The 27572-nt window shown below is 43.5% G+C and overlaps 1 protein-coding gene and 1 pseudogene across 2 annotated transcripts in view; both read right to left on the bottom strand.

Moving 5' to 3' along the window:
• The window catches only part of LOC308094267 (nucleoprotein TPR-like), a 39738-nt gene that overhangs the window by 975 nt on the left and 11191 nt on the right, over positions 1-27572 (bottom strand). The window contains exons 16-53 of the mRNA XM_080440810.1: positions 27047-27171; positions 26767-26915; positions 26146-26308; positions 25634-25768; positions 24890-25030; positions 24267-24477; positions 23819-24009; positions 23269-23409; positions 23036-23152; positions 22639-22842; positions 21732-21922; positions 19846-19993; positions 19460-19597; positions 18676-18807; positions 18424-18554; positions 17697-17907; positions 16913-17062; positions 16589-16702; positions 15574-15678; positions 15063-15275; positions 14883-14921; positions 14557-14745; positions 14201-14312; positions 13726-13919; positions 13466-13530; positions 12725-12945; positions 12307-12501; positions 11649-11761; positions 11002-11076; positions 10696-10893; positions 9168-9414; positions 7754-7938; positions 7410-7478; positions 7183-7274; positions 6455-6567; positions 1246-1344; positions 563-698; positions 284-375 (exon numbers count right to left, since the gene is read on the bottom strand). Coding sequence (XP_080296936.1) covers positions 284-375; positions 563-698; positions 1246-1344; positions 6455-6567; positions 7183-7274; positions 7410-7478; positions 7754-7938; positions 9168-9414; positions 10696-10893; positions 11002-11076; positions 11649-11761; positions 12307-12501; positions 12725-12945; positions 13466-13530; positions 13726-13919; positions 14201-14312; positions 14557-14745; positions 14883-14921; positions 15063-15275; positions 15574-15678; positions 16589-16702; positions 16913-17062; positions 17697-17907; positions 18424-18554; positions 18676-18807; positions 19460-19597; positions 19846-19993; positions 21732-21922; positions 22639-22842; positions 23036-23152; positions 23269-23409; positions 23819-24009; positions 24267-24477; positions 24890-25030; positions 25634-25768; positions 26146-26308; positions 26767-26915; positions 27047-27171 — 5544 coding nt within the window. The remainder of the gene's footprint in view (positions 1-283; positions 376-562; positions 699-1245; positions 1345-6454; positions 6568-7182; positions 7275-7409; positions 7479-7753; positions 7939-9167; positions 9415-10695; positions 10894-11001; positions 11077-11648; positions 11762-12306; positions 12502-12724; positions 12946-13465; positions 13531-13725; positions 13920-14200; positions 14313-14556; positions 14746-14882; positions 14922-15062; positions 15276-15573; positions 15679-16588; positions 16703-16912; positions 17063-17696; positions 17908-18423; positions 18555-18675; positions 18808-19459; positions 19598-19845; positions 19994-21731; positions 21923-22638; positions 22843-23035; positions 23153-23268; positions 23410-23818; positions 24010-24266; positions 24478-24889; positions 25031-25633; positions 25769-26145; positions 26309-26766; positions 26916-27046; positions 27172-27572) is intronic.
• LOC308092779 (NEDD4-binding protein 1-like) lies at positions 3471-6422 on the bottom strand (annotated as a pseudogene). The gene has a single exon. The product of its transcript is annotated as an NEDD4-binding protein 1-like (transcript).

Consider the following 27572-nt stretch of genomic DNA (forward strand, 5'->3'; position numbering starts at 1 on the left):
ATGCCGAGTGTGAGAACAAACAACAACCACCTTTTATTTCATCTTCATGCATTGACTTTTTCTTCTGTAAATGTGGGATGGAATATGAAGGCTCTGTTGTCCGTTTTCAGATCTGTCATTGTGAAGCCTAAACCATATTTCCATGTGTGGGCAGTGAAGCAAAGATTATCGTATATTACTCCAGATCACACGGGGGGGGGGGGGATGCAGATGTTAATAATCACTAGAATCACTTCTAGAAGTAATGGTTGCTGATGGCACTATACAGATTGTAAAACATTACCAGGTTCCTGACTGGTAGATGGAAGTCCAGTGTCATCACCGGTCGACTCCATGTCTCCTGTCTGGCTGTCTAGAGAGGCCTCCGCACCAGGACTAGAGTACACAAGCGCACGCACACACACACACACACACACACACACACGCAGTTGTAGAACATTATGTTATTAAATGTTAAGAGACCACCTGATGGCTTTCTGTGCATTTTAAGATTTAGATAAGACAAAATCATTTGCTCTCAATCTCACTCATGTAATTAAAGCACATTCATTAGGAACCTCACCCCTCCCGCTCCATGAACACCTCATCTCCATCGTCCGTGGAGCCTGCCATCCCGCTGGAGGCAGTCACCATGGGAACAGACTGGGAAGCCATGTTGTCACTGCTGTCTGTAGGTAGAGACTCTGTGAAGACCGTCACTGACAGAGAGAGAAAGACCGTAAGTCTGGCAAAACGTGTTTGACATAATGGATCTTTTGGTGATTGATCTTGATCAGAATGAAAGCAACATCATCATGTATATTGGTTATTTATCTTGATCACTGTGTGCATTTCTGGAAAATCTATCAAGGGTGCTTTCGTAAAATGACAGACTGTCACACTCTGAGTGCTTTCTTGTCGTTTGGATATTCAGGGTACCTGTTCGTAAATTCAGAGCACTACACCCTAGACTGGGAGTGCACAGAGCTCACACCAGATGCAACAGATGGAGATCCCAGTTACGTGAATGAATGCACCATAAGTGCTACTGCATCATCTTGTTATCCCTTAACTTCTTTGCAATTTTTTACTATTTTAAAAACATTTTCAAATAGTTCAAATAGCCAATCTACAAGCTCACAAGGTGTCGATGTAGATCGGCTAGTTGAACTATTTGAAAATGTTTTTAAAAATAGTAAAAAATGGCAAAGAAGTTTAGGGATAATGGGTAAGGCACCGGCAAAAATAGGGCCCTGTGTGTTTTACCTGGTGCAGCAACCTGTAGAGGTGTGGTTGGGACACTCCTTCCTCCTCCATCCTCATCATGAGCAGCGAGGAACAGAGGAGACTCATACATGCCTAGACCTGAACACACACACACACACACACACACAGCTTCAGCAGAGGAGTGATAGTCTTGTGTTGATTGGTCAGCTGCTGTATATTCTCTATGGCTGATTCAGTAGCTGACCATTCACGCAATCTAAAGCTGTGTATTCACAACGGTTTATACGGCAGCTGACCAGTAAGTGTAGTTTAAGTGTCAAGGCGGGCAAAATGGGCAGAGCAGGTGACCCCTCTGCATAAGTCACTATGTCAAACTAGTACAAATGTCAGCCACCAAACACGGCTGCTACAGTAGTGTGGTGCAATTCATGACCGAGGAGACACTGGACTTTTATCCGGGCACAAAAGAGCAAAAACACAGCGCGGAAAACAGTGACGTTAAGGCCATGTAATGCGATGCTGGCAGATAGCAATACCTGCCAACTCCTCCCCACACTGTCGGGGGAAGTACAGTGGGACTGCAATTTCATTCAGTTAGATATTGTTCAAGTTATTCTTTATCCACACAGCAGATTTTAACAGAACCTCCAACAAGTAGCCAGTGAACATAACAGGTGTGATGAGGACTAACAAACTGTGTGGATTCAGCCTTTCACTCAGGGTGCCATTTCTGCCAAGAGAAAAGCTCCTGACCTATGGGCCACGTGGCTCTTGTACCGTTGGTTTAGAAGGCTACTTATACGGGCAAGTTGCCTCCAAAGGCATTTCAAAGATCCTCTGCGTCCAATTAACTAGAGCTGCCTGGCCAGAAGCGTCATCATTTGAATTATCAATAATAGTTAATATGCATTATGGAAACCTTTTGGGCCTACTTTAACAGAACTGAATACAACTTTATATTAGTGATGGGATTAGTTTTTTTTTTTTTAAGATAAAAATATTGATTGAAAAGGGCCCATCTATTTTTACAGCGACGTTTAACGCATTGAGTGCCATAAACGGTCCGGACCGTTTTTGAGAATCCATGCGTCATGTGCCATAAACGGTCCGGACCGTTTTTGGCCATTTTTATTTTTTATACGTGGGGCCCACGTGGGGGCGCTCTAACGAAACTTTGGGATCATCCAAGGAGAACGTGGTGGAAGTGAGCCGTTTTCGATCGGTGATCACTCTGCAATGGAGGATCGTGTTAGAAATATTTATTATTAATAGGCGTTAGTCGGCACCCTCCGCCGTCTCGCACGCACGCTTTGTTTACATGCACTTCCGCGTCGGGGCTTCTACAGCACGAAACATATCAACGTAAGTGGATGGAAGATATGCAGGCACTGAACGTACCCTATTTTAATAAACCTCTGGCACACAATGTGTTAAGAGGAATTTCTGACTTTGAGAGAATTGAATTGATCTGCTGAGATTGGATACTCAACATTCTGAGGCTGTGTACTGTAGATGGGTACTGTCCTTTAACAGAGATAGCCAATGACCAGGATAAATTCAATATGGAAAAACACATATTCTGTAGCAGGGGAGAATACGTAACTTCAATTTCTGAAGCAAAGACTTATGCGGTATAAGTGTTTGTTTATAGGTAAGCTCCAGGTGGTGGTTCTCTCTGTGATCTCAAATTCTGAGGTTATTTCAAGATAACAGTTATCAGCAAGATAATTTTTATCTTGCTGAAATACTTCCATGATCAATGTGTCTTGCACCTTCCATGCATCTTCAGAATATACAATACAATGGAAAAAGCATGGCTGGCATTGTCCCACATAGTAAGGATAGAAAAGAGACCACTGCCACCATGGAGAACAGTCTTTCTTTCGACTGTTTTGTGCACAGCAGTGTAAATGAACTTGAACCAAATAGAAATGAAGGCAGAAATGAAAAAAAAAAAAGGGGGAAAAAAGACTGAAACCTTCCAAACAAATAATCTTTGCTAATAGCAGCAGCTTAAAAGAAGAAGTCCTAACTGTAAAATAAATCAAAAAAAAATTAATCATATGTTCTGTGTCATCCTATCGGGAACCCAATGCTCTTTCTTTCAGGCTGGTACAGATAGTAAAATAAATGACCATAAATTATGGATCTCTTAAGTTTGTTCAGTGAGCCCCTCATCTCTCCCCCTGTGCGTGTTGTGCGTGTGTGTGTGTGTGTGTGTGTGTGCGCGCGTGTGCGTGCTCTCGTCACCACACTAAAGTCCTTCATCCCATGCTCAGGATGCCGTCGATGTGTTGTTTCTGGTCAGGGAAGATGTCGTACAACTCCCCTCTTCAACTCCGACGTCTCTCCTGTCGAACACTGGGGTGAGGGTGCGGGTGAGGGTGCGCGCCGGGGTGGGTACAATGTGGGACAATCAGGGACCGCGGGACCGAGTGGGGAGTTTGAAGATAACCTGCTGATCTGGGCTGTTGGTAATGTTGCTGCTGGAAGGACGGATGGTGCCTCAAAGGGGGAGGGGTGGTGGAGTTTTGTCTGCCGTCTTTGCGTAGGAAGACCTCCAGGTGAGGGCCATGTTGACCCAGTGGGTCGTCAGGGATCATGAAATGGTCCTCCGCAAATGTAAATGGGAGTAGTCTCCCTTGGATGATTTTTTTCCAGGCAACCGAAGTGTTGACCAAGTCCCTTAGGTTGTCGTTGGTTACGATGACCCCGCCTGTTCTTTCTGCCAGGTGGAGCAGGAACCTGTCATCGTGTGAGGATATCCTCTTACCACAGAACTCTCTGGAGGGAGTGAAGGAGAGCAGTCCCAGGTCTTCTAGCTGGTTCAAAAAAACTTTATCTATAGTGAGTCGATCTCTTTTTTGCCGCCATTGAGGAACAAAGACGGTGATCTCTCTGTGGCCACGTCTCCAAAATGCCTCCACTGCCAGAGCAATACCTCGACAGGAGAAGAACCGATGAAGGCCGTGAGCCATGGCCACATTGCTGCCATCTATGATGATGTGTCTGAGGTCTGGACATCCTGGCTTGTTTGGCAGGGTCAGTGTGTACGGCATCTTGAGTAGCGACTGAGAGAAACGGGCCAGAGCTGTTATCAGGGGTGCTGGGGGCTCACTGGAATCACAGCGCTTCGTTTCCTCATTAATTGCTAACAATTTATCCAGTATGAAGGAGGCGTTCTCTGCTTGACCAGTTCCCCTTATGACCTGCTCTACCACTTCCTGTTTGTAGCCCATATTTTGGAAGAAATGAACCAAACAGTTCAAATTGGTTTCTGGGCTTTCTGTCATCACTTCTTCACAGCTCTTCGTTTCCTCAATAATTGCTAACAATTTATCCAGTATGAGGGAGGGGTCTTCTGTTTGCCCAGCTGCCCTTATGACCTGCTCCACCACCTCCTGTTGGTAGCCCATGTCACTGAAGAAATTGAAACTGTCATTAGAAGCCCCCTCGCTCGAGTCCAGTGTGATCCCACCAACGACCGTGTTGGCTTTCGAACAGGAGAGGGATGTTGAACTGCAGGGGGTATTAGACCTGCAGCTGCTACTGGTCCCCCTACTTTCTCTCTCCTTCCTCTCTTGCTCCCCCTGTCTCTCCAGTGAGTCATCCCTACGCTCCGGAGAGTACTGTCTCTTTGTGTCCCGGGTTTCACTCTTAGATGAGTGCCGCTTGTGCGAGGGACGAGTCCCGTTCAGGAGGACCATGTCGGGGCCTATGCCTATCCCGCCACTTGCTCTACTTGCTCCACACCCAGTTTTTGCCCAAGAAGCACCCCCAGACGCATTCTCAAAGCTGGTGTCTAGGATCCGGTTAGAGAGCTCTGTATGCAAACCTGGTGTCTGGGTCAGGGTGTGTGTGTGTGTGGTAGTGTGGCTCTGTGCCAAAGCTAGCAACTCTTCCTTTAGGGCGCTGGGTAGCAATAAGAGTTTCGTGGTGTACTTGTCAGCTCTTTCCTCCACAAAGGATTTGAAAGCTTGCTTCACTGCCATTTGCCTGTCGCTGGGCAGAAACCTATTCTCATGAAAGAGTGCAACAAACTGCTGGACTCTGCTCTGGGCCATCACTAAAGGTTCAGCCCGGCCCCAGAGTCGCAGGAGGCCCGGTTTAGGCACCAGAACTTTGGCACCGGTGTCTCGCAGGAGTCTGTCCAGGAAGAGGCCACGAGCACCAGCAAAGATGCAGTGCATGTCCAACGGGTAGCGTTCCTCCCTCTGTAGCTCTGGCTCACACAGGCCCATCACATACTCCTTTGCCTTTGAAACGTCATCTTTGTTTCCTTTAAGCTGTAGCCATATATGTCGTGGTGTTTCGCCTCCGTGCGGCCAATAACAATGGTCGAAAATCGTAAAAGCTACCTTGAAACGGTGTTCTACTTGCGCCTTGGCGGTTTTGAGCGTGTTTTGATAATCTTCCGGCACCGCGAAATCATCCGCGGTGGGGGTCTCTTGTAGCTTGCAGCAGGATGAAGTGAGTCTGCTGGTCGGCTGTTCATAGTCCAATGTTGACATTTTGTTTTCCCAGTCACTGTTGACAATAGCGTTTTATTTTAACCTTCGGCGTTAGTATCTCTTCCTTTCTTCATTTCCCCATTTGGTAGGGTTTTCTTGGATCGCCACTGTTTAATTAACCCGCAAACCATACGTTTAATGTATACATTAACATGAGATTTGCTCTGACGTCACATCACTGGCATCATCGCAAATCTGACAAATACTGACATCATAGCCTCTTCAACTATAAATCCATGAATTATTATTAATTAATTCGCCACTGCCTCACGTCATGGCCATTTAGACTAGACATTTGCAACTCACCATATATGGACTGGTCACGGCAACGACAAGCAGGCTGATCAGCCCAAATATGGGCATGCCCGATGTCAGCGCAAATCGGCATATCACATTACCCATATATGGAGTGTGTGTGTGACTACTGCAATATTCAAGTGAGTAAGTAAGTACATTTTATTTATTAAGCAGTTCTCACAGAGAGAGATCTCACTAAGTGCTTTACATACAGTGAAAAAACAAAACTGGGTATTAAAGCAGAAAAATGATGTAGAGTGTTGCCATCAGCGCAAACCAGCGTTGGTAGACAGCGGTTTTACGTCCCTCTGTGTTTTATTGTGATTTGATGTCTGTTTTTGTTGCTTGGTTATGTTTTATTATGCTATATTATGTCTTTTAATGTGTTAACTGTGTTTTACTGCAGGTGTTATGCATGTTGTATTGTGTCTAGACCATACCGCCTTGCGAGGCCAGTTGTCCAAGGTCAGAGTGAGAGGCGGAGGTCTGAGGCATCAGGTCTTCAGGGGGTCCGAACCGGAACCTGGTAGACAGACCTGGTACCTGAGGAGAACTGAGGAGATAAGAAACTAATTAGAGAGTCTGACGTTAAGTTAAGATTGTAGCAAAACTAAAACGGTCTGACAAGTTTTACTGATTAAAATTGGACCTTGTTGTCCATGTTGTAGATTTTTTATACATATCCAAATTTTCCATTGCCGACATATCTACTTTGGCTACTAAAACAAATACCCCTCTTGAGGACAAATTAAAACGAGAGGTTTTAATGTGTGTGTGTATGTGCGTGCAGGGCGGTGTTGAAATGTTTTATCTGTGCTCAGCAACTTTACCTGGGTAAATTAAGGACCATACTGATATGAATATGTCTATTCACAGTGCTTGCTCACATATCATACATAAACGTTGACCATTTTGTTCAAAGATACCAGAATACCAGAATATCTGAGTCTTGGTGTTGGTGTTGGCTAAACATCATTGCATTGATGTCATAGTGAACAATTTATGTCTAGACTCACAAAAATTCAACAATAACAAAACAATGACTGAAATGAAGATGAAACAAACCACTGATGCTTTGGAAAATGTTTGGCAGTAAATGTCAAATATACTGTGAGTCGTAGTTAATGGGATAGTATGATTGAACTGTTAACGTGTGTGCATATCTTACTGTATAGCTTCGGCGAAGCCATCAGTTCGGTGTGGGACCACTAGAGTGGGAGTACTGGGAACCATTCTGTCATCATCATCAAAGAAATGTTGCTGTAACACACACACACACACACACACTCTAAAGGTGACATCCCAACAACAGCTAAAGATGAGGCTATGAGATTTTTAAACAATGTTCACTGCAACTACATTAATTTAATACATGGACACAGCTGACTCTCTCACCATGCTACCAATTCCAGGAGTTAGTTGTGGTCCTCTTCCTACAGATGGACGGCGCAGAGAGGACTGTCTCTGGATGGATGGACAGATAGACAGACAGACAATTTAAACCCTATCAGTGAAAGGTTTTAATCTATAATTTGTCACTACTGTGAGTCACCTCCACACTTTTTTCAGTTGGAAAGTGATTTTTGTGAATCGACCTGGTTGTGTGACTCTCTTTAAGCCTAGGCTAGGAGGAATAAATGCGATCAATAAGATGAACTTTTGTACTTACATACACCAATTTCAAACAGAGGCTGGCATTTGTGATATATATTTGTGTGTGTGAGTGTTTGCACCTCTACCTGTGTGTGCGGGGGTCCCAACTCTGGAGCGGAGGGCTGGATGTAGAGCCTCGGGGGGAGGGGGTGGGGGGGTCGACGGGGGGAATGGGGGAGACGAGGGGTGAGGGAGGAGGTGGGAGTGGGGGGGAGGTGGTGCGGGTCTCGTGGGGGGTCCGATTCTGAAGTAGTGCCACTTCTTCCCTCGCCTGAACAAATCAAACAGAAAAGAAGATTTATAAACTCTTAAAATAAAACAAAAATGTAATTCAAAAACTGAAATAAATAAATATCAAATTAAATAATAATCTTGACTACTGGTTTCCCCAAGTAGGGACTACAGTTTAATGTACACATTCCCTGCCAGAGGTTTTTTTTTTATTCCCACCCAGTGCCAACATTTTAAAAGATTTTTTAACCTTTTTTAAGTAGTCACAAAATATTTTCTGTGATCACCATCCTCACAGTGATCCCCTCATTACACACACAGGAGTCTCGTAGAATCGAGGAAAAAAAATAATCCGATCGCGGTAATCTGTTCCATAATTGCAGCCAGTTGAAAAAAGCTTGTTTTCACCAAAAAATACATGGTAAAAAAAATAAGTACACAGGAGCCGAGATACAGGATTCTTAAGTAATAAGTTAACCAGGTAGTGAATGGAGCAGTAAATCATCTTTGGATAGCGATATCTCTGGTTCTGTGTGGAATAAAATAAATAAAAAATAAATAAAAACTTTTATTTTGAAAAGACGGACATGTCTTTGGCGGTAAACGGGTGTATTTTAAAAGACGGACATGTCCGTTTTTGGCAGGTAATGTGTTAACACATTAACCGCCAAGGCCGTAGTCCTACGGTCCATTAAATCCAACTGTTAAGCGCCGAGACCGTAGCCCTACGGTCCACGGTCTTTTCGCGCTGAAATTTTCCAGGTGCACTTTCGGAATTTTTTGATCCATTTCCGGTTCCGGTTTGATGACCGGAAACAGAATTATTTGGGATCCGGTTTTGACGATCACGTCCGCTCCCATTCTAAAGCGCACACTGAAACTCAATTCTCTTCCTGTAGTTTTTTCTCCTCGCATATCACTGTTTAACGTAATCCGCTCTAACTACAATCATGGAGATCCGTTTGACATGCGGTTTTCACTGGGAGATACAGTGACATGTCGCGGATGTACGGCTCAATCTTAAGGATTTTAACAAGATCTATGGCGACATGAAAAAAACAAAAAAACAACAATAACACGTTGGCACTGGTGAGTACATTATGAGATTAACCTCTGGCGGTCAATGTGTTGTACAGGAGTTCAATGTTTCAGAACTGAAACAGTGAAAAACTAATGAAGACAGAGAAAACTTAAATGGTTTAAGTTTTAAAAAAATCTATTGAAATGAATACCACACTCATGAATACCACACTCATAAATGGTCCTCACCGCTGTGGGCGGAGTCAGGGGGTCTGTGGGCGGAGTCAGATGGTCTGTGGGTGGAGTCAGAGGACGCGCCACAAAGGCTGTCCTCGTTGTCGTTAGCGGGTTCCGACTCGCCATCTTCGTTGTCCTCCTCTCCTCCCTCGTCGCCTGCCTCTCCGCTGCCCTCGTTGCTCTCCTCACCTTCCTCCATCCCGCCATCGCCACCCTCATTATCATCATCGTCATCATCTTCATCGTCCTCTTCTTTGTACTGAGGCACAGATGACAGGCCAGGATGTTAAATTCCAGTGAACAGACACATCATATTAACTAATTTCCTGCACGATTGCGCATAAATGCATTCTATTAAATAGCGCACTTGTCCGCCAAATCGCATAAATGTGTTCTATTAAAACATTTGGCACGCTGTTTTAGGCACCGTAACACAGCTCTGGGATGATCCATCGGGGATGATCCATCGTCAATGAGAGAAGTAGTATGTGGATGTGAGATCATTCCAAAAAACGTCACTTCCGCCCGCCCTTACTATGGGATTTTCAGAAAAACGGCTGTAACTCAGTTGCTGTTTTTTGCATTGAAAACCACTGTTTTCAGCGAGCCCCAGCCCCAAAATGGCGGATCGCGGTTGGATTGTTGTGGTCCGTCTGAATACACAGATCCCTCCTCTTACCCCTTCCCTCCGACTTTTTTTTTTTTTTTTTGGAATACAATGTCCACGGCGTTTTTTTTTAATACAATGTCCACGGCGTTTCAAAATTCATCGGATGAAGGTAATTACGCTGGCAAGCGGATAACAAACGATGTTTAATACCTTGGCGGGTGATGTGTTAACTGAACAAAAAGTATGCGGTGAGCTTAAGTAGTATTACATCTTTGACAGGTTCTACACTCAAAAGAGTATATAATCGTACTATGAATGAGCGAAATCTCTGGCAATTGTCCAGAACCGCCGATCGGACCGCTATGCCCATATATGGGACAGACCGACTTCAAACTTGGTATGCGTATCAGCGAGGATCTGAGGGTGTGGTGGGCCGAGTGGGACGTCGGCCAGATCAAACATATCGATAAAACCACAAATTCCCATATATGTAGTTTGCTATTGTCATCAATATGATGGCAGACTGGCCTGGACTCCATATTTGGGTATGCCTGACACGGAACTCCATATATGTGCATAAAAGGGACACAAAGAAACATACAGAAATCTATATGGGCATAAAAGGGACACAAGACGGGTACAAAGGGTATTGCATAACCGGGTGGGGCGTGCATTTCCAAATTGCATCGTTCCCGAATAGGCCAAGAAAAGACAATACATTAGAACAGAACAGAAGGAAAGACAGTAGAACAGAATAGGAGAGAAATCAGTAGAACAGAATAGAAGACAATACAGCAGAACAGACGAAAAGAGAAGACAGCAGAACATAATAGAAGAAATGACAATACAGTGAAGAAGACCGTAGAACAAACAGAAGAAACAATATAGTAGAACAGAAGAAAAGAGAATAACATTACAACATAACAGTACCTCTTCCTCTTCTTCATCTCCATCCTCCTCTCTCTCCTCTTCGTCTTTGCTCTCACGGCTCTCACTGTCTGTGTCAATCACGATGACATCACGTTCCTGCGGCGTCATTGGATCAGTGGGGACAGACTGGGACACGCCCCCTTCGTCATCCTCCTCATCCTCAGCAAGCAGCACCGGGAAGCTCTCCTCCGGCAGCTCCTAGACACAAATGACCATTGTGTGGGTGAAGAGGAGAATGGGTGGGTATGCACAGAGATGTGAGACTATTGAGGAAGGCCTGGGTTACCTCTACAGGGATACACTCACCTGACTATTGTCTGCTGAATCCTGTCTGTCCCTCTCCTCATCCAGGTCTCCTTCCATCCCCTCATCCTCCTCTTCCTGGAACACATGCATACAGCCAAATTGAAACACAAACCGTAACTTTATCTAAATTATTGTATTTTCTTGGTGAAGGTGTGTGTCTGAAGTCTGTGTATGTGCAGTGATGCAGGACATTTCTCCTGGTTGTATTAACCAACCACATTCACACTGTGGTCATTTTGCGCCTACGTCATACTTAAGGGTGAATATGGTGGTCAATGAATGGATGATTACATTTTTGTGTCCAGTCATTATTCACACATGAAATAACAACAAAAAGGAATTCTGGTAGGTACACACACATATCGAACCAAATCAATAATACGCAAAGAACATTATACATGCAAATACATAGCAGTTGAATAAATAATACAAGAATGATAACAACAGTAACCAAAAACACAGAGATGTATGCATATGTTCACATACAGTACACATACATACAGTGCAACTCACAGGTACAGCCTCCATATACAGTACGTACACACCTACTTTGTGTGTGTTTGTGTGTGTGTGTGTGTGTGTGTGTGTGTGTGTGTGTGTGTGTGTGTGTGTGTGTGTGTGTGTGTGTGTGTGTGCGTACTGTATACCTGTAGCGTTATCGTTTGTCGCAGCCGTAATTTCTTGGTGGAAGGAGGCCTGTCTAAGACCGTCTGAGAACTCTCTGCTCCGCCCTCATCCTCCTCTCTACCTCGCTTTGGTCCTGTTGACACACACACACACACACACTTACATTTCAGCTCTACCATAGCCAGGTGGAGAGTTTGGTCATCACAGGTTTCATTGGACGTCATGTAGGCTCCACAGACTCTGTGCTAAGGAACTGGTAACTGTCAGCTGATCTATAGAAAGTTAGGCATCTTCAGGATGTTGACAACATTCCGTGTTACAATTTAGGCATTTAGCAGACGCACTGTCATGCACAGTCGGAGGATGAGACAGGCCACGGTCAAGTAATTAGAGTGACTCTAATTACTTGACTGTGGCTAAGAAGACATGTGCTACAAAGTAACTACGATAACAAGTTGTGTCATTGGGCCTCATTCACGAAAAATGTATTTGATTAAGACGATCACAAGCATGTCACCCAAATTGGAATTTAAGGCGTTGTGCTTCTTGTTTCTTATTCTTTTTATATGCCTAAATATCTTATCTTTTCAATATTTCTGAAACTTAGTATTTACCTTGTTAAGTACCATATTGGCCTAAATATAAGAGGTTGTCTTGGGCCCCTTCCACTGAACTCACCTGTTCCAATCAGAACAGAGGATGTGGAAGGCTGTTCTGCCTCCATACTGGACCCTGCTTCCTGATTGGTTGCTTGCTGCTGGGTGGGTTGGACAAAGGCTGTAGCTTGGGAACTTGTCGGCAGAGCCAAGGAGGTGGGTGTGTTTCCGAGGCTGGGGCTGGTGGAGTGCACGGTGCCACTGGCACTGATCAACGCTGCATACACACATTACATTCACATTATTTATACACATCCTTCAACAGCTGGTACACACAAATACTGGTGAGAAAGACACATTACAGGAACAAACATACACACACAGGTTCTAGTCTGGGATCTTGTCTAGTATAAAGACACTTATTCTAACAGATGTTTACAAATCTTTACATTTTTTCTTCCCTGAACTCATCTCCCCTCTCTCTCCCTTCCATCTCTTACCCTCCTGGCTGTCAGTCTGTGTGCTTGGCATGACAGTGGCAGTGGGTGTTAAGGACACAGTCGCTGGGGTAACCATGGGCCGGATGCTGGCACGGGGTGTGGCTTTGTTGCCAGGGGAAGGGCTTGGCTTGCTGCTAGGGGAGGGGCTTGGTTTGTTGCTGGGCGATGGTGTGCTAGTGGTGGGGCGGATGTTGGCCGTTGGAGGGTCAGACATACTGGAGCTAACGGAGACAGAAAGTTCACAATTAAAGTGTTGTCCACATCAATATAATATATAATTAAATCGTTTTAAATTAGTTTTTCAATATTGTAAAAAGAAAAGAAACCCAAGTGGATGGCAGAGTAAGTCTATGGCAGAGTTCACACCACAACTATAAAAACAATGATAGTGGCGAACAATATCGTTGGGATCACTTTCAGAGTGATTTGATGAATGATAGAACAGCCAATCAAAATCCATCAGAATTTACAGGGCAACTCAACTCATCACTCTCGCTCAACATGTTTAGAAACCTTACCGGTCAGTGAATGCTCACACCATTATCATTTTATTTATAGATGTGGAAGGCCCTCAAGGCTCAACTTATACTTTGTCACACGTTTAAATTAAACATAAAGAGACATATTCAAAAATAAAATGCAGGTTATATTTTTTCAATTATTGCAACATTCAACAGCCACCACGTAGCCATAGTCTATTTATTATGTCTATTATCTGTCTGTTGTCTGTGTATCTTTTACCTCCCTCTGTCTTGAGCAGGGCTTTTCAGAGACATCTGTCTCTGGTCGCCTGGTCTGGACTGATCCTACACACACACACACACACACACACCTTTATGAACACTTAGTTTGAAGGCATGATGAGTATATTATTATGGCATGTTGACTGAAATGACAGTATTATGTCAGTATTAAGTGATCTTATGAAGTACACTTAGTAAGCAGGGTTTCTTATTGGTGAATCGCAGTGACATCAACTGCATACTGTATGGTGCTGCTACCTTAGATGTACTCTGTTCCTGGGTTTCCTCTCTCGGTTCAGCATGCGATTGTGTCTCCCTCAGTTCCCTAAGCTCTCTGTCCAGGCGGAGGAGTCGTCCTTCATACTGGGACTTCAGGGCACTTAATCGCACATCCTGCTCCTCCCTGTTCTGTTTCAACTCCACTATCTCTTTAGACTGCTGCTCCTTGACACCTGGAAGAAGCCATCCAGATGTTCTTAAAGGGGAATACAATTACTAAATGTAACTAATATTTGTTAGTCTTAGCGCTGTGTGTTTTAACAATTGTAATTCTTCAGATGGTTGATTTTGGTCTTGTGCGTATGTGTGTTAACTGTTTCTGGTTGATTTTGGTCTTTTGTGTGTGTGAGTTAACTACATTAATTGTTCAGATGGTTGATTGAGTTTTGTGATTGAGTGTGAGAGAGAGAGAGAGAGAGAGAGAGAGAGAGAGAGAGAGAGAGAGAGAACTCACTGTTCAGGTGGCCGATTTTAGTCTTGGCTACCACTAAAATCTTCTTGGTCTTATCTTCTTTGTCAGCCATCTGCTGTCTGAGCTGCTCCTCTCTGCTGGTACGCTCCGACAGCTACATGACAACAACCATGTTAGAACTCTCTGGACTGGGTGGCTCTGCTCTAAACGAACATCTGACTTTGCTCAATGAAAATGAAGTAAAGTGAGAACAATCCAGTTGAGCCGGTACCATACAGTGGGAAAGTGCAATTATTTGTTATGCAAATGGAGCTAAAGTCAAAACCACTCTTCCAAAATAGATACTGGTTATATTCCCCAGCCGTTTCACACTATCCATAAATAAAGATGTACAATACCTCTTGTCTGAGTTTAGACAGCTCCTCCTGTAGTGCCTTGTTAGCATCACTAGCACTGTTAGCATCACTGGCTGGGACTGGCTGGGAGCCCTGATCAGACTGGCTAGCTCGACTGGCTTCAGCGGCCTGGTTAGCTTCGGCCAACTGCTCCTGCAGACGGCTGATATCTGCTTCACGGTCGCCTACAGTCTGACACAGGGAGGAATGAGGTAGGGTGAAAGAGGATGAGAGAGAGATGTATGAGGGGAGTTCAATGAGAGAGCGGAGCATTGAGGAAATATGAGACGTAAGGCAATAAAACACTATATTTGCATGGGTTTCCTTACCTTCTGCAAGTTGTCATGTTCTCCCTGCAGCTCAGTCACCTATGAGAAGACAAATTATGTTATCATCATCATTCTATATTATTTAGAAAAGTGAAATTCTGTGTTCGAACATCAACTGCACCGAAACAAGCCAGAGAAAGAACATTGTCAAAAACACAGAGCAGAGACAGGCTCCCTTACCTTGCTCTCCGATTGGCTGAGTGAGGTCTTAAGGGTGGTGACTTCCTGGTTGTGATTCTGTTGACTGGATACTTGGCTCTGCTGTAGATCTTTCTGTTTGGCTAGGTTCTGCTGAAGGGCTTCCTTAGCCTGCTGGAGTTCCCTTTGGACTTGCTGGATCTGGTTCTGACGGGCCTGGGCAAGAGACTGGGACGATTTCAACTGGTTCTGCACCTGGAGATACAGGATAAGACAGATTAGACTTGGTTGTAATAAAAGATGGGGTCAACTCAGGAAATATAGACCATCAGATAATGTCCGACAGCTAAACTTTGTTGTATGTATTCTTGCTCAAACTAGAGCAGCTCAACACTATTACAAGGATTACGGCGACGAAACCATAGCTTTAGCACAGACCCAACAACCCAGAGACCTTCTGACCACAGAGTGGGAGAATAATGTCACCCAGTTCTGGAAGTAGAGAGATTACGGCATGCTATGTTGAATTTACAGACAGTAGTACATTTGTTACCTGCAGCGTTTGGGTCTTGGCCTGTTGATGTTCTTTCTGACTCTGGGTCAGCTGGTTCTGATTCTGCTGGAGTTGGGTCTGTGTTTGAGTCAGCTGAGACTGGACCTACAGAGTAAAGACACCATGTTAAAGCAGTAGGTAACATACAAGTAGGACAGCAACTAAATATCATTTTCCTAATTACTTAATCTATGATTTTAAATGATCAGTGGTGGTTGGACACACTCTCCATACTCTGCAACAGAGAACTGTTGACCAGTGCTGTATCAAGATGGGTTCCCCCACTGAGAAGCGTGGGTCGTATTTCATTGTTGAATTTCATGGTTGCACCAGCAGCGTACATGGCAGCTAAAATGAGCCTACCATTACACTACCATATTTTTGGGTTAGGGTTAGGGTTCATGTTTCTTGGTCATTCGATGCAATTTTCATTCTGATGGATACTGTGGAAGTTAACGTAAGTTAACGCATTGGGTGCCAGAATTTTATAATAACAGATTACGTTCGGTGCCGGGAATCTCACTGTTAAGCTCCATTGTGCTGTTTAAAGCTGTAGACTCCATGACGAGCGATCCATGAAAAAAAAAGCATGCCTCCATTTTGCCCGATGGTCCTGGCTAACGGCTGGAACGATAACATCTTTCACGCGGGTCACAATGGCAAAGCGATCGCGGATACAAAATGAGTTGTTTTCCCCAGCGTAAAAAGTTTCGGAGTTATAGGGGTTTTAGAGAAGGAAATAGAACGGAAGCGGATGGGGAGCCATGTTTTTGACAAGGTGATCCATCTGGCCCTTCCTTCTCAGAATCGCCTAGGGTGATCCCAGAGCTGCTCTAGCCCCTCCCGCGTGGAAATAAACAAAAAAAATAAAAAGTATATATACGTTTTTTAGGAAATTTGGCACTCCACGGGTGTATTTGCAAAACCGTATCAATACGGTTTTGAAACTCAATGTGTTAAGGACTGCAGTTTTACTGTCTGCAATCCATCTTTACGTTTTCAATTAGGTTAGTACCTGTGTTAGCTGGCTCTGGTTCTGTGCCTGCTGGGATTGGACTTCCTGGAGCTGCTGCTTTGACTGTTGGCTCTCCTTCCGCGCTTCCTCTAATTCCTGCTTGGACTTCTGGGCCTGGAGGGAAGTGGGAGGTCCAGTAGGAGAGAATGACTTAAGGACTCAATCAAAAAAGCCACTGTTAAAGAGCATACTACTTCTAATAATAGTAGCCTAACAAAAAAATACCTTTCTTGTATAGAACATTTTGAAAGCACGGTTTACAAAGAACTTTAACAAGCAGAAGCACCATACAACAAAACTAGAATAAGTGAAATGGCTAGTTACCTCCTCCTGTTTTTTCTGCACGTCCTCTTTATTCTTGGCGAGCTCCTCTTTGGCTTTGCTGAGCTCCTCCTTGACCTGTGTTAACTCCTGCTGCACCTCCTGGCTCGGACCCGCCTCACTTCCTGACTTGGCTGCAGTTTCCTCAACCAGCTACAACACACAGACACGCACAGCTCATCACAATCAGACAATAATCTATAAAGCTTTTTTTTGTGTGCCTGTGGCCCCTAACATGGCCCCTGGGGGCCACACATGGACCCTGGTGTGACTATTGTCACGGCAGACCCCCTGAACAGTGTTTGCGCCAAAGCTTGGTGCAAATTGGAGCAACAGTGTGGCTGGGGCCCCTGATGTGATTTAACCCATTGAGACCTGAAGCCAATTCTACGTGTCTCCTAAATCTCAACAGTTTTCTGAAAAACGTATGTTTCTATATCTCTTTTTCATGTCAAGGACCCCCAAAATGATATGTATTTGGCCGCGGACCCCCATCAAAATATTTTGTTCCAGGGACCCCCCCCAGAAGCAAAGATTTGAGTTAAAAATGTTCGCTTTAAAAATATATTATGTTCAAAGATTTGCACACATTTTCATGATTTTTCAAAAATAGCAGATATACAAGCTCGTAGCGCGGCACTCGGTGCCACGCTATGAGCTTGTATATCTGCTATTTTTGAATAGCCTAAAGTGTAAAATAATGCTTTTTAGCTCAAATCTAAAAATGACACAGTTCCAGGTATTAATGGGTTAATGAACACACTCATACACCATCACTCAGTCCCACCTTGTCATGCTGAACTTTGAGCTCCTCATACTGGGTCTTGTAGCGCCGTGCAATCTTCTTGACCTGCGCGATTGTCTTGTTTTTCTCCAGGAGGTCGTTGGTCATAGTCTCCAGCTCTTTCTTCACGTTGTCTCTCTCCGAGGTCAGCTTGGCTATAGAGTCTCTGAGACCCTGCAGCTGAGACTGAGCCAAGTTGCTGCTGGCATGGGACCTAAAAAAACAGACCAGAACTCATTATTTATGAAGTCATTTCTATTAACAGCCTCTCTCTTCCCTGTGCAATCTGTAGCCGTGGACAGAAAGTCACTAGGTGTGCAGTTTGACAGCGGAGCACTGGTGTTGTGCCAATGTGCGCTTATGCTATATCATACATCTTAAAATGTCATTTTTCCCCTCAATCTTTTCCCCCCCTTTTCTTCCAATTTGATCGTAATGCCAATACCCAATTTTCCCCACACGTGTAATCCCTGTCACTGCTAACCCCTACAGTTGGTCATATGGGACGGTGTAGACGAGCATGTCTCCTCCTATACACATGAAGTCGCCAGCCACTTCTTTTCACCTGGCAATGAGTAGATTCACAGGAAGGCGTAGGAACACGCCATCTCACCTAGTTCTCTTCAAATATGGCCACTTGTGTTCGTTTGAGTGCCCTGCCAAGTCAGATGCACTGGAGGTTTCAAACCCCTGGGTGGGCAGGAAAATGTACCCTTTCCGAATACATTACCTGGCCAGTTCAGTCTTAAGCTTAGCACATTCTTCAGCTAGCTGTGTGATGCGTTTCTGCTGCGCTTCTTTCTCATTGGTGAGTTTCTGTTTCTCCTCAACATCACTGTCCTTCTGTTGGCTCACCAGTTGCTGTAGGGATATGAACACACACACACACACCAAGTGTTAGTCTTTCAAAGGAGAAATACAGAGACGCACGCACGCGCACACACACACACACACACACACACACACACACACACTTTCTTACCTGAGCCCTGGTCTTCCATCGTTTGAGGTCCTCCTCCAGGAGTCTGTTGTCAGCCTGCAGAGAGCCGTTCTTCTCCGTCAGTACATTCAGAGACCGCTGCAGTGGGCTGATGTCTGACTGGAGTTTAGTCAGCTGGCCAGACACAGACACAGATTCTGTCAGCTACAGAAAACTCAGGAAATCTCTGAGACATCAGGTAATGTTGGACAGCAACCCAACCCGTCATACCAATATGAACCACTAATTCAGGCCATCAATTTAGGGTACCACTATATGAGGCCAACAGAGCTCACAGGTAATTTGTGCCATCTTGTATTTTACTTTTAAAACGTTCATGTGTTCACTCTATATTTATGTTTGGCTTTGTTTTTTTTGTTATTTACGTATTCTACAGCTTCACCCAACTGATGGCTGCTTATAGACGGTTATGATGAGCACTTGGGGGGGAACAGTTAGGGGTAAGGGTCTTGCTCAGGGACAGACTGTACTGCACTAATGGTCATAAATTGTAGTACTTTATTGTAGTGCATTTTTTCTTTTAAGCCATTATATAAGTATTGTTTCTTTTTTATCCACGTTTTAACTACGATGGATTATTATAGCGGACCAAATATGAAAAAACTAAAAACACCAGTGGTATCCTTAAAGGTCAGGCCACCTTTAAATAAGCCAGTTTCCCCAAGTTTCCCAAGCTCACCCAAGTTTAGCAGTACATACATCACAAGGGATACCTCCATCAACTTGTGAATTGGCAAGTTGTTAACTAGTTGAAGTTGGGGCTTACTTTAGCCTGACATTGGTGTACTTCCTGTTCCAGCCTGTCTCTATCCATCTTCAGCATTCTGTTGTTCTGCTGAAGAACACTGATGTTCTCCATTCTCTTCAGCTGGTCTTCCTGACGGGACAGGGTCTTTGCTGTAGCCTTATAGACAGAAAGAGAGAGAGAAGTGAGGGAGAGCCAGGTTCAACTGGTACGTGGCTTCTTCAGCTGATGTCATCAATAGTATCGATCACCTTTTTGTCTCGCTACTCCTTGGGAGTTGTTGCATTTTAATATTTTTATTAAAATCAAAAAAAAAATATCGACTTGGTGTAGTTATTAGTTCAATATTTCAGTGGGTCAGAACACTGTCCATCATTCTCTCTGGTCCGTCCATCCATCACTCCTACCTGCATCTTCTCTCTCTCAGAATTAAGTGTATCCTGTAGTTCTTTCAGTTCTCCGTCCTGGTGTTCAACTCTCTGTCCATAGCGCAGAGCTTCTCCTTCCGACACCTCGCACCGCATCAGAGCGATCTCCTTCTCACGACGCACAAACCTACAACACACACACGAACAGTCATTTAGATGGGTTTTTCCCCCAAAGGAGTATTTGATGGTATCTGACAGCAGATTCATAACTCCATTAACTGTACATCCCAATTCCAATTAAGTTCTACAAAATAAACAAGACCAGGAGACCTGGTTCTGCCAGACCCAGACTTCACATGACGTGTCAGCCTGTGTCTATGCCCATGTATGGACGAAAGGGGGACAGACTTTTATGGCTGGGGCCTAAGGACAAAGTGACCAAAACCAGTTTTTTGCCCATGTATGGAGAAAACAGGTACAAAACATGCCCATGTATGGACGAAAGGGGGACAGACTTTTATGGCTGGGGCCTAAGGACAAAGTGACCAAAACCTGTTTTTTGCCCATGTATGGAGAAAACGGGTACAAAACATGCCCATGTATGGACGAAAGGGGGACAGACTTTTATGGCTGGGGCCTAAGGACAAAGTGACCATGCCATGGATGGAGAAAACAGGTACAAAGCCTCATGTAATCAATAAACGTGGACAGGCAGTTATCAAGGATATAGGACATTATTACATGGCTTGGTTGAATGCTTGATTCTGATTGGTCAATCACTGAATTCAGCACTCTGTTATCAAATGTGCTTGGTTTTTGCCGTATTCAACATGGCAGCCATGTAAACAAACACTCAATGTAATTTTACATGTTAACAGTCCACTAAAGAATGTTTTTGAAAACATTTGAGGCGGGAAATAGGCAATGCAGTGATATACAGTAATATTGATTCATATTTGATCTACACTTCCTACCAGAGTTTTGTGAGCTGCCACCTGGCATAATCTAATGGAGTACATTCTTTAAAACATCTATTCAATCATTTTATTACATTTTGTGTCAATGTATTAATTGCTTTATTAAGTAGTTGTGTAATAAACGGGATCATGAATGGTGAGCAGGTCATTGTTGAGAAATAAACCCAGAAAGGGTTATTAGACCCCAACGCGAAGCGGAGGGTCTCATCACCCTGAAGGAATTCCTTATCCCTTGCTTACTAGTGTATATGTTATAACCTAAACTCTTACCATCTATTTTGGTCCCCCTTCTAGGTGGTATGCGTCCAGCTTAAAGGTAGGGTAAGTGATTTGCAATTATTCAAATAATTGCAAAATGGGTCTATGTTCTGATAGTGCTCGTTACTATAGAGTGTCCTGTCCATATAAAAAGTCTCCATGTCTCTCCAGCTCTTTATAAAACAGAAAATGTATTTTGTAGTTTTTCTTTTTTTTTTTGTAGTTTCATTTCCAATTTTATCCAGCCAGGACAGAGAACTCAATCAGGATATAGATTAAACAAGTGAAATTGGAAGTGATGACACTAAGAAATGAGCAGACAAAATTTTAACTGGAACACTATACAAATTAAGCTTAAAAATTGGTACTTTCTCCTGATTGGCTGAGATTTTGACACCTACCGAAAAATGTATTTTCTGTTTATTAAAGAGCTGGAGAGACAGGGAGACATCTGTTACTGAACAAACACTCTATAGCAATGATTACTATCAGAATATAGTATTTTAACCTTTTAACAAAATACTTTTTGTTTTAACCAAAAAATATCACTTACCCTACCTTTAACTCATAACCTTAACGCCAATGCCCTGTGTTCGAATCTCACTAAAGACCTGCGTTGCAGGTCCCCTTCCTCACTGCCCTCACTTTTCCTAAACAGTCCAAAGAAAGCAGAAAAGCTGTAAGGATTACCTGAGTATTTCAAGGATCTGCTCTGTCGTCTTTCCCTCCTCACTGAAAGACAGGTTGAGCTGCTGCTGCTGGTGGTCTTGTTGCAGCTGATGTTGTTTACTCTTGGATGCCATGTCATCCATCTGTTGGTGCAGCATGGTGTTCTGCTTCACCAACTCCTCATAGCTACGCTTCTGATTGGACAGATCATCCTAGGGCGGGGGTAGTTAGGACATCATCAGCAATTGGAACTGAATAATAGCCGGTCTACAGGCTCACAATGCATTGTGGATACGATGCATTGTGAGAATTGATTAGAACATCTGGAACCGAGTTTGCAATGGGGTGCAAATTTGTCAAGGGTTCCCTCGACAAATTTGCAATGCTTTTGGACAAAGGCTTTTTTTTTATTTACAAAGCAAATAGGGTATGTGATTAACAAGTGTTTCTTGCTTTGTTCTATGATACGAATTATGCTCATTAAAAGTGCAACCATGCATTTTGAAGTCATTATGTGCTTCATTTATTTCATTGATCAAAAACCAAATGCAAATCTTCCATTGTGAATCTGCATTGGAAGCCCATGACAGGTGGACACTTCTGAATACAACACTATAATGAATTTCCTCCAACCTTCCCAACTCTACAACTATGAATTTGTATGGATGTTTTTATTTCCTACTCTTGATTAGTAGTTGCCTTTTTCTATATCTGCTTTTAAAATAGTTATACTGAGATGTACTTTTCATTAACAAATGCATATTTATTTTTATTATTCCATTATCATTCTTCTCCAATCACAAGTCTACGCTCTTTTAGATAGCTACACAGTAAACTCTGTGTACCTCTCCTCTGTTCCCCTATCTCTCCAGCATTGTCCTTTGTTCTCCTGCTACTGTACCTTCAGCTGTCTCTGTTGTTCGCCTACCTTCAACTGTTTCTCCAGTGTGTTATAGGCGGATGTCTTCTCCTGCAGGAGGGAGGTCGTCTTTTTTAGCTCCTCCTCCTGCTCCCTCCTTCCGGACGATTCTTGTTGATTCCGTTTCTTCAGCGCCTGCAGGGCCTCCACATCTGCTGCATGGAGCATCAGCTCCCGCTCGTACTTAGATTGCGCTTCTGCGGCAAACTTTTTCTGAGAGGAGTGGGGGGTGACAGACAGAGATGTCAGAGCGAGAGAGAGAGATGGGGATTTGTGATTGAGTGAGTGAGAGAGATATAGTGGTAAAGTAATAGAGCAAAACAGTGGAGAGAGATAATTAAAAGCTGCAAGCAAAGAGCAAATCATGCCATTTAATTTGTTCATTTGTGTCTGTGTGTGTATAAACCTGCAACAGGCTGTCTTGTGTGGCCTTCTGTTCCTGTGTAACAGCAGCAGTAGATCTCTCTAGCGCCTCCTGCTGTTGCACCTGGCTAGCCTTTAGACTGCGCTGCAGCTCGCAAACCTAGAGATGGCAAAAATAATGAACAAAAAATACTTTACAGGTTGAGGTCTGTCAACCTCTAGCTTCAACTGAAAACTGCTTGTTTTCTCCACGTGTCTGCATCTTAACAGTCATACTTGTTTCTCTACGGCATTCACAGCCTTCCTCCTCTCGTCCAGCTGTCGTTGTTTCTCCTTCTCCGCCTCTAGGAGCCTCTTCTCCAGAATCTTCAGCATCTCACCTGACTCTTTTAACCTCATCTCCAGAGGGGAGCGCAGCTATAGGACCACAGAGGACACTGTCATATTGAGTGTGTGTGTGTGTGTGTGTGTGTGTGTGTGTGTGTACACATGAATAGAGGTGTGTCCTACTTTTAACGATATGAAAATAGGCAAACATTTGACAAAAATAACAAGATCTACAAGCTCACATGCTTGTGGATGGGCTATTTTCGCTATTTGACGTAATACAAATTAAATTGGTCTTAAGTGGTTAAATATAGGATCATTGTATGTGTTAATGTATGAGTGGGGGGGCTTTTTTTAGAAGCTCATGCACACTTTATATTATCTAAGCTAGTGTATGCGAGTGTAGAAAAAAGGAGGAGAGAAGAGCAGAGGGGTGCAGTAATATTTCTTCTACACAACAAAGATTTGTGTGTGAAGAGGGGAGGAGAGGGAGTTTCACCTGTTTCTCTTTCTTCAGACTGTCTTCGATTGTCAGTACTACTGCTTTGTACCGATCTACGGTAGCTGTGGCATTTTTAAGTTGCTCCGCCAGCTCACTGCTTTTCTCCTCAGTAGCACGCAGACGACCTCTCACCTCCACCAGTTCTCGCTCCAGTTGACTGTGCTGCAATTGGGTGGGAGGAGCTGGGGCTATAGGATAGAAAAACACAAGAACTAGAAAAAGTGCTCCTCTGGGGCAGAGGTTCTGCCTTCTGCCTGGCGGAGACAATTACCCACAGCTATATATGAAAAATATCATGTGGATAACAAGTAGACAACAAACCTGGAATCTATCTAAATACCACAACTAGCATTAATCTAATTAACAAGCAGGAAGTGCAGAAGCAAATTACCATAACAATTCACCACTTATATCCATCTTATGACCGTGCAGTTCCACCACTTACCTCTGAGTGGAGCTCTGCCTGCAGAGGCCCTAGTGGCCAGGCCAGCAGTGGTGGGCGTTGTTGTGTTAACAGGATCAGAGGGAGAGGGAGAGGAGTTCAGCTGAGCTCTCATTGTCGTCACCTGCTGTTCAGAGGAACGTAACAGCTCCCTTGTCTTCTGCTGCAGGGTATTTTGGGTCTCCAGCTGTTTTTTAGCTTCTAATAACTGGGCCTGAAGGGAAGGATGGGAGGATGAATACAAAGATGGAGTAGAAAACAAGAGATTAAAGAAGTGTTATCCCTGGTCGTCCTGTGATAAATTACTAAAAGTTCAGTAGTTTCTTAATATGATTTTCCATCATGCTTATTATGTTTTCCTTTAATATTATTGTTCTTTTTATAATAATTATAAATTATAAGATCAGTCATTCGGCTTCGATTAAAATGCTGTACATTTAGAGAAATGAGGTTCAGTGTCCTGGTACGACCAGTATCAAAACCACTACAATCGGGACAAATTGTAGGCAAAGAGTGAAAACTCTCCATTATGAAGAGTTTGATCTTTTGCTGTTAAAATCTTTTTTTAAGTGATTAAATTAAATAATTATGGGCTCAAATAAAATTATCATTGTACATATACACACATCCATGCTGCGTCCGAGGGCATGTCTCTGCTCTACTTCCTGGTCCAGTTTGGTCTTCATGGTGGTCAGCTCTGCCTCCAGTCTTTCTAGCTGACTGTTCAGCCTCTGGCGTGATTCCGTCTCGGTACGCTCCATAGTCAGCTAAACAGAGAGAAGACGCAGTGTGAGAAAAAATACTCAACATTAGTGACTGCATGAGCCTGTGTTAGACAGTGTCAATTTCGTCAAATAAAACTGAGGAAAGATCTTCGTCGACTACCTCTTTTCACTGACGAAGACGAAATAAAAACTAAAAGCTATGATGGCAAAAACTATGACTAAATATACTGACAATTTCGTCAACAAATAAAAACTAGGTGAAAATGTTAGGGAGGGACTACTAATCAGGCATTACGACGCCATCGAGGCCTACATTTTAGTTGACTAAATCAACTGTAGATAGTTGACTCAAATCTTTGAATATTTAGACAACTAAAACTAGACTCAAAGTAAAACATTTCAGATGACCAAACTATAACAAACTAAATGGAATTTTATTCAAAAGACTATGACTAAAACTAAATACAAATTTGCTGTCAAAATTAACACCGGTGTTAGGAATAGACCTTTTTCACAGCAGCCATATTCAAGGTTTCTTTATTGTTTTATCTTCTTTACAGGCACACAAGAGTAGAATTATTTTGTAAGTTATAGCCTTTCGACTGAGCCAACATGCACAATAGAAAGATACTTTATTGTCCATACCTGTATTGTTTTGAGGTTAGTGAGCAACAGGTTCTGGTTCCGTTGTTCAGCCATCATGGCTTCCTTCTCACGGCTGAGACGACTCTCTGCCTGCCTCAACATGTCTCTCTCTTTAGTCATGTTCTCTACTCGCACCTAGAGAAACGGGAGGATAGAAAGTCATGTAGGTCCTCAGTAAGATTCAAATTCGGGATGTCATGATTATGTGGTCACAGACTACAATAACTGGTTAAGCAGTACAGACAGTAATAGGCAGAACCACTGTCCTGTACCTTCCAAACTTTGTGAATTGTCTGTTTGCAGCAATTGCCCAGGGAAACCATGTCTATGATCAAACTTATTTATTAATTATTAAATTTGATAGATGTGGAAACAGCTGCCAGAATGTTGACAAGGTAGGTACATCTAGTAGCAAATTAAAAATAATAAAAAGTGACACTTTCTCAATCTATACAGTATATCATTCTATCATCCCCTCCATCCAACTCTGACTTCCTCCTGCCATACTGTACCTCCTCTACTGCCAGTTTTTCATTGGCCTGTCGCAGGTCTTGGCCCATGGTGTGAATGATGTGTTCGTGTCGCTGGGCGGTGGCAGCCATCTTTTGGCTCCTGTCCTGCAGTGCAGTGATCTCTCTACGGGATGCTGCTACGGTCTCTTGGAGCATCTCGTACCTGGGACAAACATACATACAAGATAACATTTACCCCAGGAATCTTAATTCACAGGGGTGAAATCAAAACTATTATGCAGCATGTTAGTAAGCAAGTTCTCATGTTACGGGCGCAGAAGGGGAGGGGTGGGGGGTGGTACGCCCCACCTAGTGGGGACCTCCAACTTTTGAGAAGAAACAAATTTAAACATCTGATGAGCAGAATCACATACAGTATCTAAATATTTGACGTCTTTATTTAGCCTACCATGCACAGTCTCAGTCCTGTTAGTTGTGCAATGGTGGTGCGGAACAAAAATAGCTGATCTTCAAGATCACATTGCGTAGCACTGCGACAATTTAAGGAAATTAAGATCTCCAAATTTAAGACATCATACAGTAAGACTCTTTCAGGACCTGCTGGCACCCTGTGTGACAGTCAGTAAGTTAGCCATCAGTTAGCCCTCATACTGCACCTACCTCTTGTTGTTGAAGTCTAGCTGAGAGGACAGCTTGGCCTTGTTGGAGCGCAGCTCTGTCAGTTGTTTCTGCAGTCTGTCATTGGTTTCATTGATCATTTTGTCATTCTCACCCTTCTCCTTCTTATACAGAGTGAAGGCATCGTTCAGCTGGAAGGACACAGGTGATACATGAACGCACACAACACACAAGAGTGCACACAAAAAAAAAGAGTGAACTTTAGGATTTAAAAAAAAGGAGACCATAATGTAGACCACCAAGACAATGTGTGTGCATCTACCTGTTTCAGAGCAGCTTTAGCCTGAGCAGTCTGAGCAGACTCTGCAGCGGCTGCTCTCTGAGGCATAGAGCGAGTAGCTGGAACAGAGGGTCTAGATGGAGGTGTCTGAGGCAAAGGATCTGGACCTGGAGAGTAGACACAGACAGGAGATATGTTATGTACTGTAAGACCCAGTGAAAAGAAGACCAGAGACCACACAAAACTTTCATTGAAAAGTCTTTTTGTTAAGCTTTTTCAAGAGGCTAATTAAACCTGACCACAGTGGTGGGACGTAACTTAGTACAGTATACAGTAAAATTATTATTTAGGACTTTTACTTACTTTTAACAGAATATTTCTACACTGTGGTGTTGCTGCTTTTACTTAAGTAAAAAAAAACACTTCCACCACTGCCTGACCAAAAGGAATGACACGACTGAGTGTTTCCCCCACAACGTATTTGTAGAATAACGATGACCGACATACGATCATTGTCAAGAGCTAGCCATTTGCTCGTTATCCTGGCCAAGCACAGCTAGGTTAAGTT

Source organism: Gymnoscopelus braueri (genome assembly GCF_963280865.1).
Source record: "Gymnoscopelus braueri genome assembly, chromosome: 10".
In the NCBI taxonomy this organism is placed as follows: domain Eukaryota; kingdom Metazoa; phylum Chordata; class Actinopteri; order Myctophiformes; family Myctophidae; genus Gymnoscopelus; species Gymnoscopelus braueri.